This window comes from Muscardinus avellanarius (assembly GCF_963383645.1).
Source record: "Muscardinus avellanarius genome assembly, chromosome: 19".
Taxonomy (NCBI): domain Eukaryota; kingdom Metazoa; phylum Chordata; class Mammalia; order Rodentia; family Gliridae; genus Muscardinus; species Muscardinus avellanarius.
This window is the reverse complement of record NC_137805.1, coordinates 26,025,829-26,042,788: the sequence shown is the minus strand read 5'-3', so window position 1 is coordinate 26,042,788 and position 16,960 is coordinate 26,025,829. Positions and strand designations below refer to the sequence as shown.

The window sequence follows — 16,960 nt, the reverse complement described above, 5'->3', positions numbered from 1 at the left end:
CGCGGTCTCTTCTGTGTCCCAAGCCAAGTCCCAAGAGCGAGGTAGAGCACATTCCTGACTTACATGGCGTTCAGGCTCGACGGGGTTGACGGCGCGCACTTCCAGGGATGCCATGGAGGAGAACGCAGTCCATGTGCAGATCTTTATTTAACATTTAAGAGAATCCCATATTCATCCCAACAGCTCGAGGCCTGGCCACCCAATAAGTTACACACACACTCGGGTCCTGGGGATAAGTACAACTTGCTGGGGAGTCGGGGCCCTGCAGTCCCTTCCCCACAACCAGAGTCCCCGCCTTCCCAGCACGCAGCGGGGACCAGGGCGGCGGGACCATGAAACCGGAAAAGCAGCTTGACTCTCACAGCTAGTGCCAGGGCTACTGAGGCGGAGCTTTCTGAATAGGGAGGCTGCGGCACGCATGCTCGGAAGACAAGGGATGTTCCCGCCGCGTGCCAGGTGGCAGCCAGGCCCTACGTGACAGGCGAGTCCCAGCAGAACGTTCCTCGAGGTGCTGCGGCAGCCCTGCTCAGGGCTATGACGACTTGCTACTCGGTTCTTTGTTTTTCTGGCAACTGGACGGTTTTGATGAGCTGGCTATGATCCAGGGGTGTTCAAGCACTTCGGCTAGCGTTGGCCTCTGGCTTGGATTATGCTTCAACAGTCTCGAAATGAGGTCCCTGGCTCCCTCTGTCACAAAGTCAGGAAACGTGAATTCAACCTGGAGTACAAGGGACAAGATGTCACAAAACACGGGTGAGAGACGGCACAACTACTCAGACCTCAGCCTTCACGTTCAGGCTGACAGAAGAACGGACAGTGCTAGGTCCTTTGTTATCTTACCCGGGATATTCTCCTGTAGGTCTCTTGGTGTGTGTTTGCCTCGAAAGGTGGCTTCCCGACCAAAAACTCGTAACAAAGAACACCGAGGCTCCAGAGATCCACCTTCTCGTCGTGCATCCGGCCCTCGATCATCTCAGGGGGCAGGTAGTCCAGGGTGCCACACAGAGTGGTTCTCCTGGAAAACGGAGGCTCAGTTGACCTGCTCATGCTCTACCATCACAGCAGCTGCTAAATCACTCATTATGCTAACATGGACGAGTGCGCCCCCGGCCAAAGCCCGTGAAGGAGGTACTTATCAAGTCCTCACTCGCTAAGGCTGACGCTCAGCAACCTCCCAAGACCGTTTCAAAATAAAAATAAAAAGGGCTGGGGGTGTATGCCCCCAGGGGAGAATGCCCCTGGTACAATCCCCAGCAACACACACACACACACACACACACACACACACACACACTATTTTTAGTAGTTGGAAACAGACTGATTGAGGGAAATACATAAGATCACATCGCTAAACAACTAAGCTTCGCTCCAAATCTGCCCGATTCCAGAACATCCTTGAGTAAGCTAGAATTAAAAGTGTCATTATGATACAAAAGCTGCCCTGCAGGGTTCTCTGAATACACTTGAAGTTCTATATTAAGTCCAGGTTAAATGACACCACAAGTAGAGAAACACGTAGGGGACAAAGAGAATCAAATACAGCACACAGCCCTTGGCAGGGTTCTGCTTTTAGAAGGAGCTATACAACTCCGTGGAAAACTGGAGAAATCTGAACCTGAACAGCAGATGTTAATGTTGTCCACATTCGTGGGCGCGCCACGGTACGGCGTTTCTCTGAACATGCACACTGTGGTGCTCGAGCGCGCTTCCTGGTGCTGCGGCCTGTTTCCCAGTGTCCCCGAGAAAGCAGACACTGCCAGCGCGGCTGGGTGGAGGCCCTGGGTAGACAGGAAGCCGCCCCCCAGCTCAGCAACTGTGTCCACTGGGGCTTTGACGACAAGGCTGGGAATGAGCTGGGCTGGCCGACAGCCAGCCAGGAGCATGGCAGGGAGGCCACTGCGGCTCTGCTCGGCTCACACCATGACAGCGCGGGGCCACAGTGGCCGTAGCTGGTGCCTTGTGAGCTCACAAACGCCCATTCGGTGGGTGTGGCTTGGAAATCACCTCCCAGACAGCTACGTTCTCAGTCCCGTTAAGGCTGTGCCGGGGGTTCCCCAACGATGGCCCCAACACGCAGATAACATTCAAGATGCAGGCTCGAGTGGCCACCAGCATCCACAGAATCGATCTCTTCAGGAAAAGAGGCTGTGCTTTCTGTCATGCCGACCAGCGCACAGATGAGGCCCAGCTTAGCCCACGGCCTCACAAAGCCCACAGTTCTTTATCATGTCTCACTGGGTGACAAGAGCTCCCACTGAGGTTGAAATTAGAAAACTGCAAGGACATGTCCAGTGTAGTGCTAAAAACAAAAGAAATTACCTCTAACAAAAACAAAGGCTTCCCCCACCATGGCATCTATTTTAGGCCATACAATTTCTTCTAACTGGCTTTATTTTTTTTTAAGTCATCTGACAAGCCCCCAGGCGTGGTGACACACATTTACAATCCAGTACTTCAATGATTGAAACAGAAAGGTTGCAGGTTCAAGGCCAGCCTCCGCAGCTCAGCGAGACCCTCGGCAACACTACTGAGACCCTTTTTCCAAATACAAAAGAGGGCTGGAGGTGTGACTTAGAAATAGAACACTCCTGGGTTCAAAGCCCAGTATTTAAAAATAAAAGTCACCTAGTGATAAGTTTTTGTCCTTCCTCTAAGATGACAAAGTCTGAGGTATGCTTTTAAATGCCCATTCACACAAATTTGGTTCAATTAAAGTCAAATAAACTCAAAACAGTATTTTAGTTCTTGCCTGGAACATCCACCTAAGATTTAAGCTGTTTCATTAGATTGATGTCTCTGTTTCTTCACCTTTAAGAGGATTAAAGAAAGAGCTATTCTTCCTGTTACAAAAGCAGAGACTAACTCCGACCCTCAAGGCCCCCCCAAACCAATCTGTTTTCAGTGTCCCCTGAAGAACTTCGTTCTCATCTCTAGGTGCTTATGTTGCTGCCTCCCCGAAGGTTCCTCCTCCTCAAGGAGGCAGCAGAGTCTCTACCCCAGCACTCGGCGGGACCGTCAGCTTTCCACCATGTACTCAGCTATCTGCTGACGTATTCGCCATCCGCGGCGGCCTCCAAGGACAGGAACATCTTTAACCGTGGCTAGAAGGCCATGTGCAGCCCCAATGGCCACAGAATGAACTTTGCTGTACGATAAGTTAACAATCAGGCCTAAGCTGTTTCTGGCTAGTCATAACAATACTCAAGGGGTCGGCTCGTGATCCGCCCCAGTCTGGTGCGCTGGAGACCTCTGCCTCTCAAATCCATACCTGGACGACGGAGCGTGGACTGACCACCCGAAATCCGCAATCTTCAGCTCTCCAGCTGATCCGAGAAGCAGGTTCTCTGGCTTAATGTCTCTATGAATAACTCTCTTTGAATGACAGTAAGACAGGGCATTTGCCAATTCCGTAATATACTATTGAAGAGCAAAAAAAAAAAGCATTCAAAGTCCATGTTCAGATTTAAACAATATTAGACATCTCTTTTTAAAGGAAACATAACAGTTTAACATGTTTTGCAGGTTTAAAGCAAACACTGTAGAAACAGTAAGCCTATAAAAGTCGCCTGAAGCAATTTATAGCCGTTTGCAGAGTTACTCAGTGTTTATCTTTTTGCTAATACAGCTGATGTGACACGGAAAGACAGGAGGCACTGGCTATGAACTATGAGTCTACCCCACAAGGCGATTTAGGTCTCCGCAGCAAGGAATTAAAGAATTAAACAATGCTCAAGAACTGGTGCGAACCAGCGATTCAGACATGTAAACAGTGCTGTGTAATAATTTTGAGCTTTCCAGTGTTGTCAACTCCTTTTTTTCCTTCAGGAAATGGGGATCAGTCCCCAGGGCATTCTACCACCAAGTTGCCTCCAGCCCTTTGTGAAACAGGATCTAAGTTGCAGGGGGGCTCACTAAGTGGCTGAGGCTGGCGCAAACCTGCGATCCTGTCTCAGCGTTCCAAATACTGGGATTACAAGCATGTGCTACCATACCCGGCTAACTCCTATATTTAAAAACAAGATCACCAGGCATGGTGGTGCACAGCTGTAATCCCAGTACTTGGTAGGCTGAGACAGGAAGATTACAGGTTCAAGGATAACCTCAGCAAGTAGTGAGACTCAGCAACCTAGTGAGACCTGGTTTCAAAACAAAAACAAGATATCTGGGAAAAGATTATCCTTAACAATAAAGCTACAATGAAGTTCACTACCATATTAAACAGTGCTATTGTTTGACTATGTCCCCCAAAAAGCACGTGCTGGAAATTCAATCCGCACGTGTTAAGAGTGGCTTGGTCACAGGGCTCCAGCCTCACGAATGACTTGGTAATGCTGATGGTGTGAGGGTGGATTACACAAGCTGGGTCCCTTGCCCTCCCCTTCCGTCATGGGACACCTCAGCAAGAAGATCCTAGTAGATGTGGGCTGCTCTGCACTCCTGGCTCCAGAACTGGAAGAAATAAATCTGTTCTCTACATTACTTCCCGGCCGGCTTGTGTCGCTGTAACAGGATACCAGACGTGAACTGTACAGTAAGTGGTGAGGCGTGCCAATTCATCAGCCAACATAAAAATATGTAAGCAAAGCAGTCCTCTTACTTTTATTTAAGTTATCTTCCAAGATTTCCCTGTCCCCAACTCAACTTTTAGAATTTAGGAAGTCAAGCTGGGCGTGGTGCTGCACGCTTGTAATCCCTGCGCTTGGGAGGCTGAGACAGGAGGATCACACAGGTTAGAAGCCAGCCTCAGCTACTTAGGCTCTCAGCAACTTAGTGACAACCTGCTTCCAAATAAAATATAAAATAGGTCTGGGCGTGTAGCCTGGAGGTAGAAAGCCTCTGGGTTCTATCCCCAATACCCCCAAAATAATTAATAATAATAATAATAATAATAATAATAATTTTAAAAATTAAAAAAATAAACTTAAAAAAAAAAGAATTTAGGAAGTCAAGTCCAGAACTTGTTTTAACACAGAAGAATAGGATAGCATATTGAAAGAATATGCAACTAACTAAACTAAGTTTGTTTTCCAAAGCAATTGCTAAGCTGGGCATGGTGGCACATGGCTATAACATCAGTACTTGGGAGGCTGAGACAGGAGGATCACAGGCTCAAGGACAGCCTCAGCAGCGGGCCAAAACTCAGCAACTTAGATGCTGTTTCAAAACAAAAAGGACTAGGGGTGTAACTTGGAGGTAGAATACCCCTGGGTTCAATCCCCGGTGCCCCCCCAGAAAAATACCCTAACTGATAGACAGGATTGAACATATGTTACAAAAATGGTTAGTTAGGTGGGTAGAAACTAAATGTCACTGTCAGAAAGGGCAGGCATTTTTTCATTCTTTCAGCCTAAAGCCAGATACCAAAACGTAGACACAATCAACTGAAAGTGAACACCAAGAAAGCTGCTCTCCCGGCAGCCCGAGCTGTGCCGGGCTTCTCCCCGCTCTGACCGGCTGCAGCCTCAGCTCCCTGGCACCTCCTCCTCCTCCGCCCCCCCCCCACATACCATGCCAAAGGGTGGCTTGGAAAAGTCCTTCCCATCTCTCCAGTTACTCCGCTTAACCTGAAAACAGGCAAGTGTGTTCTCAGTCTAACCACTAGGAATCTGAAAGAACTGTTCTTTCAAATAACTATCTGCTTACATCAAAATAAATTCCGTCTGGACTGAAGTCTTGGGAAAATGGAGGAGTGAAACAAAGCGACCTGAGTAGAGGTGACCTTCCTAACTAGGACATCGACATCAAGAAGTGAAGACCGACCGACTTAGCAAAATAAAACAAGCTACAACCCACTGCAGACAGAACTGAAAGAAGTAAAGCTCCTGTCTACAATCCTAAAGGCAAGTGCCCAGGAGGAGGCCGGGTCCTGGGCAAAGCGTCTAACTGCATCAGGAACGTGGAGGCGACTTCACTGTGGCGTGCAGAGAGAGAGCACTGACCTAAGTAACTTGGGAACAAGCAGAATCTGTAAACAAAGACAAAAGAACGGTGCGCACTACACTAGTTGAGAGCCGTCTCCCACTGGGCTACCTGGCTAGCAATTCTGATACACACATGTCCAACACACGTGCGCTGGAGCCGGATACGCGGACGGTTACGTGAAGTCCAGGTTAAACCCATCTCCCTGCTGGAGCCGGGGTAGGGGGGAGGGTGTGATGCACACGGACCCGGTTAGCCAACGGCGGCAGGAACGCATCCCGCTTTCAGACAGATAGGTCACCATGCAGAGGCCCAGTAACAACAACCCAGTGATTCTGAGCACACCCGGCCCCAGATCTCGGTTTCCAACACCATCTCGCACAAGAGGAACCTCAGAGAAATGCCTGTCTCTAGGAATAAGGCAAGAAATACAAGAAGCTTAGGTCTCGTCTGGTGTAACAGGTAATGAGGAAGTGCATAAACAGAAGTACACAAGGATGATGAACCAACTAAGTCCCCAGTGGCCAAAGCTGCCACAATTTGAGCAACAGCATCAAAGTATAACAGCCACGAGTCAATGTTTAAATAAATGACCAAATAAGTAAAAGGACGGGCAAATGCCGTGGCACAGGTACCAAGCAGTTTACCTGATACCCTCCTCCCCACAGCTGTACCGCGGGCTCAGCAGAGCAGCTGCCTTTGAGAGCGCACACTATCACAGCATGGAAAGGGGGGGACAGGAGCGTGGAGCTGGCTGCCAGGCACCACCGCACATGGGGATTCAGCTGACCAGCCAGCAAAGGTCCCGCCGGGGAGAGTGCCCTTCACCCCCACGATCCCCCTCAGAAGCCCACCCCCCACCTACTCACGAGAAAAACTAGATATAACTCTGAAGGACACGCGGGCCTTGGTTAGCAGTCATGTGTCAGTACCAGGTCCTTAGCTGTGAGAAAAGTACCACGAATGCAAGATGTTAATAGGAGAAACTAGGTGTGTGGTGCACAGAAACTGTACTGTCGCCATGACTGCTGTACAGCCAAAACTATTCTATAACAAACAAGTACGTTGAACAGTTATCTTAAAAAGAGGGCAGCTGTGTACTGTCACAGAAAAACAACCATGGAAACAAAGCAGCCCCAGCAGCTACCTGCGCCTGGCCACCTGGACAGACGCACACCGGGAGTTCTCACTTTCCACACCCAGCACCTGACCCCATTAAGCCGTCTTCCCATTAAGGCAGAACCGTTCTGCTGTGAGAAAAAGGCGCACTGCAACAGAGGACCGGGACGATGGGAGCAGAATCAGCCTGGGCAACACTGAAAACTTACGGTAGCAGATCTCTGCTCATCAAACTTGGAAAGCTTCTGAAGTTCTCTATAGACTGTTCCAAGCGGTGCATATTCTAGAATCAGGTAAACTCTGGTAGCATCATGAAAATAACCATACAGCCTGAGAATATTAGGATGCCTGCAACAGAGGACAAGGCTGTAACATCTGCTCTTGGCACCGATGCCACAAACCCCTCATGTATGTAAAACCAGTGGCGTTTCTCAGTGTATCTGAAACCGCAAGCCCACTCTAGGAGATACGTATACCTGCATATCTTTTCACACGCACTTTCAAGTATGAACAGGCCTCAGGGCTAGTTGAGACTGTTATTCCCTTCCTTTAGATTATCTTTATCCTTGGGGGGGGCAAATATCAATTTATGCATACTAACAAAAAGAACATGGCATCCACACAGCAGCGTGATGTGCAAACATGGACAGAAGCGCCCGGCACAGCGGGCAGCCTGCAACAGTGGCACAGGGCCGCATCCCAGGGCGTGGGAGGCGGAGACAAGAGGATCCCAAGTTCAGCAACTCCAGGAGACTGTTTTAAAGTAAAAAGGCAGCCTCAGCTACTCAGTGAGGCCCTCTGCAACTCAGTGAGACCCGGTTTCAAAATAAAGAATAAAAAATAGGGCAGGGGTGTAGCTCGGAGGTTGAATGCCCCTGGGTTCCATCCCCAGACCCCCCCCCCCAAAAAAAAAGTAAAAAGGGCTATGGGTATAGCTAAGAGGTAGAATGTCTCCAAGTTCTGTCAGAGACAGGACGCCCACGGCCCCGCCCTCTGCGCGCCAGCAGGGAACTCACCGGAGGTGGGATTGTATCTCTACTTCCCTTCTGAGCTGATGCTCCACTCCTGCTTTCTCCAGCTGAGATTTAAACAACACTTTAAGAGCCAGAATAAACTTGCTTTGTTTTTCTCTTGCCAAATAGACATTGCCAAACTTTCCTTTGCCCAGTGGACGACCAATGTCAAAATCTTCCAAAGTCCATTGCCTTCTAGGAAGTAATTTGAAACAAATCTTTACTAACGACTTACCAATGAGCAGCAGGCATTCTGTAAATAACTGCATATTCCAAATTATACTGACATGAGCCTTCAGCAAGAACCCCGCTGAAAGCACGAGTAGCAAGTGGTAACGTGAAGCCTCACAGCGGCTGCCACCGGCTGGACGAGTCGGTAACGAGGAGCAAGCTTGATTTCAGAGAAGCCAACGTGAGGGTCCTCGGGCTGCACCGTGCTCGGGAGCAGGGACCCCTGACACCCTTACAACTGACCGACCACTCGGAAGGAAAAGGAACTGGAGAGGAAGGTTGCTTCCAGACCACGACGATCCCCTTCAGCTAACCACCGGCCTCCACCCCCGGAGAAGCCAGCACCCTTGGGCTGGGGAGAGCCAGTCTGACGGAGGCATGGACCCCAGGCCAGGTGGGCACAAGTCACTAGAGCTGGGTTCTGAGGCGGCCTGTTAGGTGGCTAAAAGCAAACAAGCCCACGGGCTATTCCTCCATGCTGCCAACCAGTCCAGAGGATAGAGCAGGCACTTAGAAAACGTCTGCGGCAGATGCCCCGGCCAGCAAGACTGCAGAATGCCTGCAAGGCCACCTTTATGTCTGGTTCTACAACACGACATCCTGGTTTTTCAAAACCCACGTTAGGCTGGGCTGATGGCACAGCCTGAAATCCCAGTACTTGGGAGGCTGACACAGGAGGACCGCAGATTCCAGGCATACCTCTGCTCATTAGCGAGGCCCTCCACAACTTAGTGAGGCCCTGTTTCTAAATAAAGAATAAAAAATAGGGCTGGGGATATAGCTCAGAGGTAGAATACCTGGATTCAATCCCAGTTCTGCAAAAAACAAAAAACAAACAAAAAAAGAACACCAAAACCCAAGTGCTTCGTGGTGCCCTGTAGTCCTAGCTACTCAGGAGGCCGAGGCAGGAGGTTGCTTGAGCCCAGGAGTTCAGGGGCAGCTGGACAACTACACAAGAATCCAGCCCCAAACTGTGCACCATTGTAGAAGAAAAGCACGTGTAAGCCAAGGTGCTGCTGAGGGTGGGAAGGGATCAAGTTTTCCATAATATGTCCTCCTTACATGCTTTTTCTAGATTTGAAGAGAAAAACGTTTTTATTTGGTACTGGGGATTGATCCCAGGGGCATTCTACCTTTGAACTCCACCCAAGCACAGAGAGAAGGAACATGTGTTTTCTCTGACATGCTCAGCTAGGGAATATCTGGGATACCAGAGAAACTCCAGGTCCTGGAGGAGGTCCTCAGTGGACCCTGGGAGAAGGCGGCTGAGGGCCAGCCCGATATTTTATTCCTTATTTGAAACAGCGTCTCCCTAGTTGCAGAGGCCTCACTAAGTAGCTGAGGCTGGCCGCAAACCTGCAGTCCTCCTGTCTCAACCTCCCAAGTACTGAGATTACAAGCATGCACCACCATGCCAGACAAAAACAAAACTTGAGTCTCTAGTAAAAATATCCTTTTTTAAAAAGGTCCTTTTAAAACTCTAGAAGCACGGTCTCCTAAGTGGAGACAAAGACCTCCAGTGCGCAGTAGACGATGCGCTCAGCAGACGGCAGGAGCCCTGAGCCCTGCGGGGGCCTCGCTTACTTTTTTGCATCTTCACTTTTCGGTTTGGATGCCGGTTCCTTTTCGGGATTATTTCCTATATGGAGACGAAAGAACGGTCAACAAAATATACATGTCACACAATGGTATTCACATGGTACGTCAGAACGATGGAACCCGGGCCTCCTCAGCTTGGTGTGGTAGGAAAAACTACCACACCAAGTCTTTACAGAATGCCCAGAGCACAGAAAGGGAGGTGGCGATAACTTGGCGACTGAGACCACGCAGACTCTCCTTCCCTGCAGCCTTGGTTTCCACATGAAAAGCCTCTGAGGAAGGGTTGCCAATCACCCCACCCAGGACCAGCGGCCATCTCGTCACCTGCGCCCCCACGTGGGCCGGCCAGCATCCACACAGCCGAGATTATCAACAGCACGTGACAAACATAGCAAGGTGCCCTCTTCCAAGGGGAGACACAGAGACCTCTATCAGAAAGCTGTCCGATGAGCGCTGCACCGCAGGGGAACAGTTACCGTGTCATTTCGCTGCGAAAACATGGGACATCTGCGCCCGTCCTGTCCCCCTCCAGACCTCAACTCCAGGGGCACCTGAACGTAGCTTCTCCCTCCTCACAGTTCACTAGCTCAGCTAATCACAATTACTGCTGGGGCTCCGGACACATCACCCCAAAACATGCCCGGAGGAGACCAGGACGCGCCACTCAAAATGCACTTTTTCTCCAATAAGCATATTTTGAGCTGCTTATTGGAGGAACTGCAGACATGGGAGCTCTGAACAGCTGTCCTTTTGTGAAAGCAAAGCTCATCTCTAAAAGGAAACTGACATCAGGAAGAGACTGCTTGGATGAGATCGGCCATCCCAGAGCCATCCTCTGCCCAGCAGCCCAGGCTCGGCGCGCACTGCCTCGGGCCTCCTCCTCAGAGGTCCAGGGAACCTCCCCTCTGCAGCTCCAGGCACTCCATAAACCTCAACCATCTGGCCTGTCTCATTTTATGCAACTCTTCTGCATGTGGAGATTAAAACTGTTTTCTTCTGTTAATCTGTCTAGTGTTAGTTGGTTTTGTAGATTTAATTACCAAACCTTGTGAGGACAGAGGGGAAGTTCTTCTCTACACCTCAATCCCCAGCTCCTCCTGGCTGTCTTCCAGGTCTAATCTGCTACCTAGTTCCCTTAAGCCAGCACCCTACATGGGCTCTCCAGCACCTGCACCTTCCCAAAGGGCTGTGTCCTTGGAGAGTTAACTGCTTGAGCCTTAGCTTTCCCCTCTGGCTACTTACAAAGTCGTTTTGAGGGTTGAATGGGGTAAGAATGCAGAATCCCTGTCTCAGAGCCTGCTGTGTACACACCCAACACCTGGTACACAGCACGCATCGCCCCCTGCTCCACGCAGAGGGACCACGGGACCAACCTCAACCCTCTCCCTAGCCGGTGGCCTGATCCTGCGCTGCTACTCGCTGACTCACTCAGCACACCCAGTAAGCTTTCTACAGGCTTGCTCTCCTCTCTGCTCAAAAAGCCTTTAGCGGCACCAGGCACAGTGAAGCATGCTTGCGTGCCCATGATCTCAGCTACTCAGGAGGCAGATCACAAGCTTGAGCCCAGCCTGGGCAACTAGGCAAGGTCCTGCCGCAAACTAAATTTTTTAAATGGCCTGAGGGTACAGTGTGGTGGTAGAGTGCTTGCCTACCATGTGTGAGCCCTGGATTCAATTTCCTAGTACCAGCACACACGCCCAACCTCCAGCAACTTCCCAGTGCCCCCAGATGAAGCCCCACTGCCATCACCAGCAATGCCCACATGCCCTCACCCTGGCGTGCCTCCACACCACGTCTCTGGACGTCCCCCAGGTGTCAAAACCTTGGAGCTTCTCAGTTTGTCAAATGTACCTGCTACAAACACCCAACGCACCCTGTCCCACTAATAAAAAATCTAAAGGAAGCTGGGCGTGGTGGTGCACGCTTGCAACCCCAGCATTCGGGAGGCTGATACAGGAGGATCGTGGTTCGTGGACAGCCTCAGCTACCTAGTGAGGCCCTTGGCAACTGAGACCCTGTTTCAAAATAAAGAATAAAAAATAGGGCTGGGAGTGTGGCTTAGAGGTAGAATGCTCCTGGGCTCCGTCCGCAGTATCGCAGAAAAAGAAAAGAAAAAGGACACAGGACTGATGTGTCCTTCCTAGATGCCCAACTCTTCCAAGAGCGTGGAAATCTGATCTGTCTTTTTAGCAGGCCTGGCCCCAAAGACACCGTTACGTCCACATGGACATTTCTTCTCCTCATCCTCAACAGCTGTGATATCGAAGGCAGGGCTCCAAATAACAAAGGCGGGCCCCAGCCTTGCCTTCTCAGCCACAACTAGAAAGAATGCCCATCGCCGTATCTGAGAGCTGCCGGGCTTACCGGGCACTGCCGACTGGGCCTGCTCATTGTTCTGGGCGACGTTCGCTGGCTGGGAGACAGGACGAGGGGCACCTGGCGCCTGCAACTGCTTCTGCACCGGTCTCTGATTGGAGACGAGCTTGTGTGCTTGTGAAGGAGCGCGCTGGGAGGAGTTTGAAGGACACAGGACCCGCTGAGCCTGGCCACTGTTTGCAGAGCCCAGGCTCGAAGGCGGAAGATGCTGTGTCACCGGAACACGTTTTGGACCATCCCCAAAAGGAGCTGTAGCCTAGATCAGGAAGTAAAACAAGGTTCATGGTCTCCACGATGGAGCAGGAATATTTACCGAATCCCACAAGGTTTGCCTTCTAGTATAACAATAATGACCATCACTGATGATAAACGCTGTTCTAAGGAGCATTTCCAGAAGAATGGCGACAGCGGGAATGCCTGGCATGGCGGCGCACACCTGCAATCCTAGTGCTCGAGAGGCTGAGACAAGAGGACTGCAAGTTCAAGGCTAGCCTAAGCAGCTCAGTGAGACCCTGTTTTAAAATTTAAAATAAAGTAAAAAGGGATAGGGGTGTAGCTCAGAGGTAGGACGCCCCTGGGTTCATCCTCAGCACCACAAAAAAAGATAAAAGAAAATGGCCAAAAGGACTATTTAAATATTTCCCACCCTCACTTAATTCTTCACCCTAAAAAAATAGAAAATCAAGCCAGGCATGGTGGTGCACACTTGTACTCCCAGCATTTGGGAGGCTGAAGACAGGAGGATCGCGGTTCATGGACAGACTATTTCAAAATAAATAAAAAATAGGCCAGGGGGTATAGCTCGGAGGTCTAACACACCTGGGTTCCATCCCCAAACCCACCAAAAAAAAAAAAAAAAAATCACACTCCATTAACAAAATGTTCATTAAAGAAACTTCTACCCAAAAAGGGAGAAACTGTCCATTTTCTAAGGATTCTCAATGCCTTAGAAATATATCCCTATGGTGCTATTAAAGCTTACTACCAAACCCTAATTCATTACATTTCTTTGATAATGCATATGTTTAAAGAAAGACTGAAGCCGGGCGTGGTGGCGCATGCTTGTAATCCCCGCGCTTGGGAGGCAGAGACAGGAGGATCGCGCAGGTTCAAAGCCAGCCGCGCGCGCTGGCTTAGGAGACCCTGTTTCCAAATAAAAATGTAAAAAGAGGTCTGGGAGTGTAGCCCGGAGGTAGAAGGGCTTCCAGGAACCCCAGTACCACAAAAAAAAAAAAAAAAGAAAAAAAAAAAAGAAAGACTGAAAGAAATATGTCATTGTTCAACAATGGTTATCTGCAAATGAAGAAGCAGTGAAGACAGTCTAAATTTTGGTAAGCTTCTTACTATTATTTACCAATGTTTTACTTAACTACTTACAAAATGAACTTGAATAAAAACAACTTAAAAAAGAAACAAATGCATTCTCCCAGAAGTCATTACTAGAACGAACATGGTGGCACAGGCTTGTAATCCCAGTACTTGGGAGGCCTAGACAGGACGATGGCAGTTCTCAGCCAGCCTCAACTACTTAGTGAGGCATTCTGCAATTAAGTGAGAACTTGTTTCAAAATAAAGGATAAAAATAGAGCTGGGTGTGGTGGTGCCCGCTTGTAATCCCAGCGTTCTGGAGACTGAGACAGGAGGATCGCAGTTCGCGGCCAGGCTCAGCTACTTAGTGAGGCCCTTTGCAACTCAGTGAGACCCTGTTTCAAAATAAAGAATTAAAAAAAAAAAAAATAGGGCTGGGAGTGTAGCTCAGAGGTAGAATGTCCCTGGGTTCCATCCCCAGTACCGGAAAAAAAAAAAAAAAAAGAATAAAGTAGGGCTGGGGGTATAGTTCAGAGGTAGAATGCACCTGGGTTCAATCCCCAGTACCATAAAGAAAAAAAAGTTATTACTAACAGGTATGTTTACATTCCTGTACATAGTGTCTTACAAAAGCGTTAGTTCTAAAAGCCTGAACAATTCACACAAAATCGAGGAGGGGGCTGAATGTTCTCCAGTCTCAAGGGTCCACCCTAAAGGAGGGGCCGTGCTGGAGAGGAAGCCTCAAATCCACCTCGGTTTCAGTGTGTAACAGTCCTCGAGCCGTCTACAGCTGTGGAGAGCGTGCAAGGCTTCGGTCGTTTACTCCTGATAAAAGCATCCAGGCATCAGCACGGCCGAGCGTGGCAGGGGAACTTGTTACAACCAACACATGGGAAGAAGTGAGACACCAGACCAAGCTCCACGCAAGTTTTATGTGACTGTGATCACAGGTTGTTGACTTACCTTAATGGGCCCGGAAACGCAGTTCTCTTTTGATCTGTCCATGATGCCTGAAGAGAAAGAGAAGAGCATTTAAGTAAATCTCCTGCTGTGAGGTGCCAGCGTACAAGGAGCGCTGGAGCTCCTGGGGAGAGGTTTTCACTTCTCTTTGTCCACGTGAAGCTGCCAGGCTTTCTCATCTGACACACCGCCGTCCAGGGTTGCTCAACTCCAGCTGCACTGCGTCCGGCCCTCTCAAGGGCTCTTCCTAGAGGACTCCAGCTTTGGGCTCCTACCTCTCCTCTACAGATCACCTCCGTCCACCCTGCGGAGTCCCGCTGACGCCACGGCGGCCCCCAACCCTGGGCATCTCACCTCCCCTCCCATCCCCTCCAATAGCAAAGCTCAGGCCCCCCTGCTCCTCGCCCTCCACCAGGCCCTCTGAGCCCTAGGCCTTGGCTCTGCCAGGCGCAGGGCTGAGCCCTCGGCTGCCAACCCAGCACCCGCTCGCCCTCACCTGCACCCCCCAGGGCTGCCAGTCACCATCCTTCCACCCTCCCTCCGTCACTCAGCTCCCATCTCGCTCCTCTTCTTTCCCACCCTCTTTGCTGCCTTGGCCTCACTGTTCCCCAAAATGAGCGGTGAGGGCAGCCCAGGGAAGAGCCTCTGGGCCCTCTGCCTCCCTCCCTTCCCACAGCCTCCACAGAAGCCCTCGCCCAGCAGGCGCCCCAGCTCTAGAAGGGCAAAACGCAGCTGGGGCCCTGACCCCCTTCGAATGCTGGCCTCAGATCTGGGAGTACTGCTCAGGTCATCCCTCAGTCACCCAGGGGCTCTTCTCACACACACTCCTTTCCCTTTCCCGCTCACGGGGTGCTCCGAGCTCCTTGGTCTAAGGCTTTCAAAGCCATCTCCAGCCCCATCCCAGACCTGTCCTTGAAAGCCAGATTTGTTTTACCTGCACCACGTCTCCATTTTAACACACCCATAACTGAAGTCCTGACCACGCCCCTCATGCCTCCCTGAGTGCTCAGAGGTCAGCATCTCAGCTGATGGACAGGCTGACAGCAAATCCACTTTGCCAGCTATCAGGCCCCAGCCTAGGCACAGTCCTTACATGGATCTTTCTCAAGCTCACACCTAAGGCCATCAGCATATTCCGCAGGCTTGACCTTCAAAACGACACTGCTTATCGTCCCTGCTGTACTGCCAACTGGCCCTACTGAAATTCTGCCCCAGATTCCTTGCAAGAAGCTCCCAACAATCCACCGTCCACCCTCGCCCCACCGTGGGCCACTGAGCACTGCAGCCAGCCAGCCCCTAGCAGGGCAGACATGCTGACCCTCAGCTCAGAAGTCCCCGACTCCCCAAATCCGACTCCTATCCGCAGAGGCGGGCCTGTGACCTCTCAGCAAATGGGGATCCCGACCACCTCTGACATCCTTTTGTCTCTACACTGGCCTCACAGTCTTTCCTCGAACAAGTCCCCGCCTCAAGGCTCTGAGTTTGTTCCCTTTACCCATTACGCGCTCTCCCCACGCGTGCGGCTCACTCCCTCACACCTTGCAGGTCTTGGCTCAATGTCCCCTCCCAGGACCACCTCTCCCCTATGTTCCTCCATGGCCCTCGTGTCTGGCACAGACATCGTGTGCATGTATTTGTCTCCCCAGACTCACAAACCCCACAGAAGGAAGTTCCATGACAGCAAAGGCTTCGTCCAACTGTGTTGACTGTTGCTGCCCAGAACCTAGACGGGTGCCTCGCACATCTTGTGCTCTGATGCTTTCTTTGGGTATGAACCAACAACCCAGGACAGAGGAAACCAGTAAGAATAGCTGAGCGCAAACTGTTAGCCTACACTCTCAAATAGGTGAAAGAAACACCAAGAAAGCAGAAGAAGCCTTCCTAACCTAGGTGTTCTCTGAATTCTTGACTCCAATCAGAAAACATTCCCCAGCTCCGAAATTTCACATCCATTCTACAAACAGGGAAATACCTCCACAATGAAGAGACAGCCTTTAGAGAAAACAGCGGGTTAGTAAAAGTAATAATCGAAGAGGAGACCCATGCTTGTCATTAGCAACTGCTAATTTTTCCCCACACTCGAATCCCTTCTTCATTTCCCCTAAAACATAGCCGACTGAGGAGGTCACAGACCCAAGACCTTTGATTCCAGTCTTCTAACGGCAGCTACGGCCACTTGCCCCGATCAGTTCAGCTTTCCTTTCTCGGGAAGATAAATAAGACGAATAATGATAAACAGCTGCTCTTCCGGTGATGCGGATGTGCAGATCAAAAACCACATGACCAGAGGACCTTCACAGGACCCGGGGCGTGCAAACCAGGGGTTTACTAAACAGGCAAACTACGAGTTCCTTCTTCCTCTTTCAGACCCACGAAATGACTTCAAAAGTGAAGGCGAAGGACAAGAAAATGAGTGCGTGACCAAAGAAAGAGCC

The 16,960-nt window shown here is 50.3% G+C and overlaps 1 protein-coding gene across 2 annotated transcripts; it reads right to left on the bottom strand.

Moving 5' to 3' along the window:
• Positions 1-532: 532 nt before the first annotated feature.
• Positions 533-14,573, bottom strand: AURKA (aurora kinase A; the record flags this gene model as incomplete). Of its 2 annotated transcripts, none has more annotated exons than XM_080716096.1 (8): positions 533-718; positions 841-1,015; positions 3,269-3,417; positions 7,248-7,386; positions 8,055-8,246; positions 9,867-9,921; positions 12,246-12,513; positions 14,529-14,573. In XM_080716096.1, 8 exons carry the CDS (start codon positions 14,568-14,570, stop codon positions 533-535), a joined length of 1,206 nt encoding a protein of 401 aa, XP_080572222.1. The 2 variants fall into 2 exon arrangements, with proteins under 2 accessions (XP_080572222.1, XP_080572221.1); XM_080716095.1 differs by having other exon boundaries at positions 8,055-8,243; positions 14,529-14,570.
• Between the last annotated feature and the right edge of the window lie 2,387 nt (positions 14,574-16,960).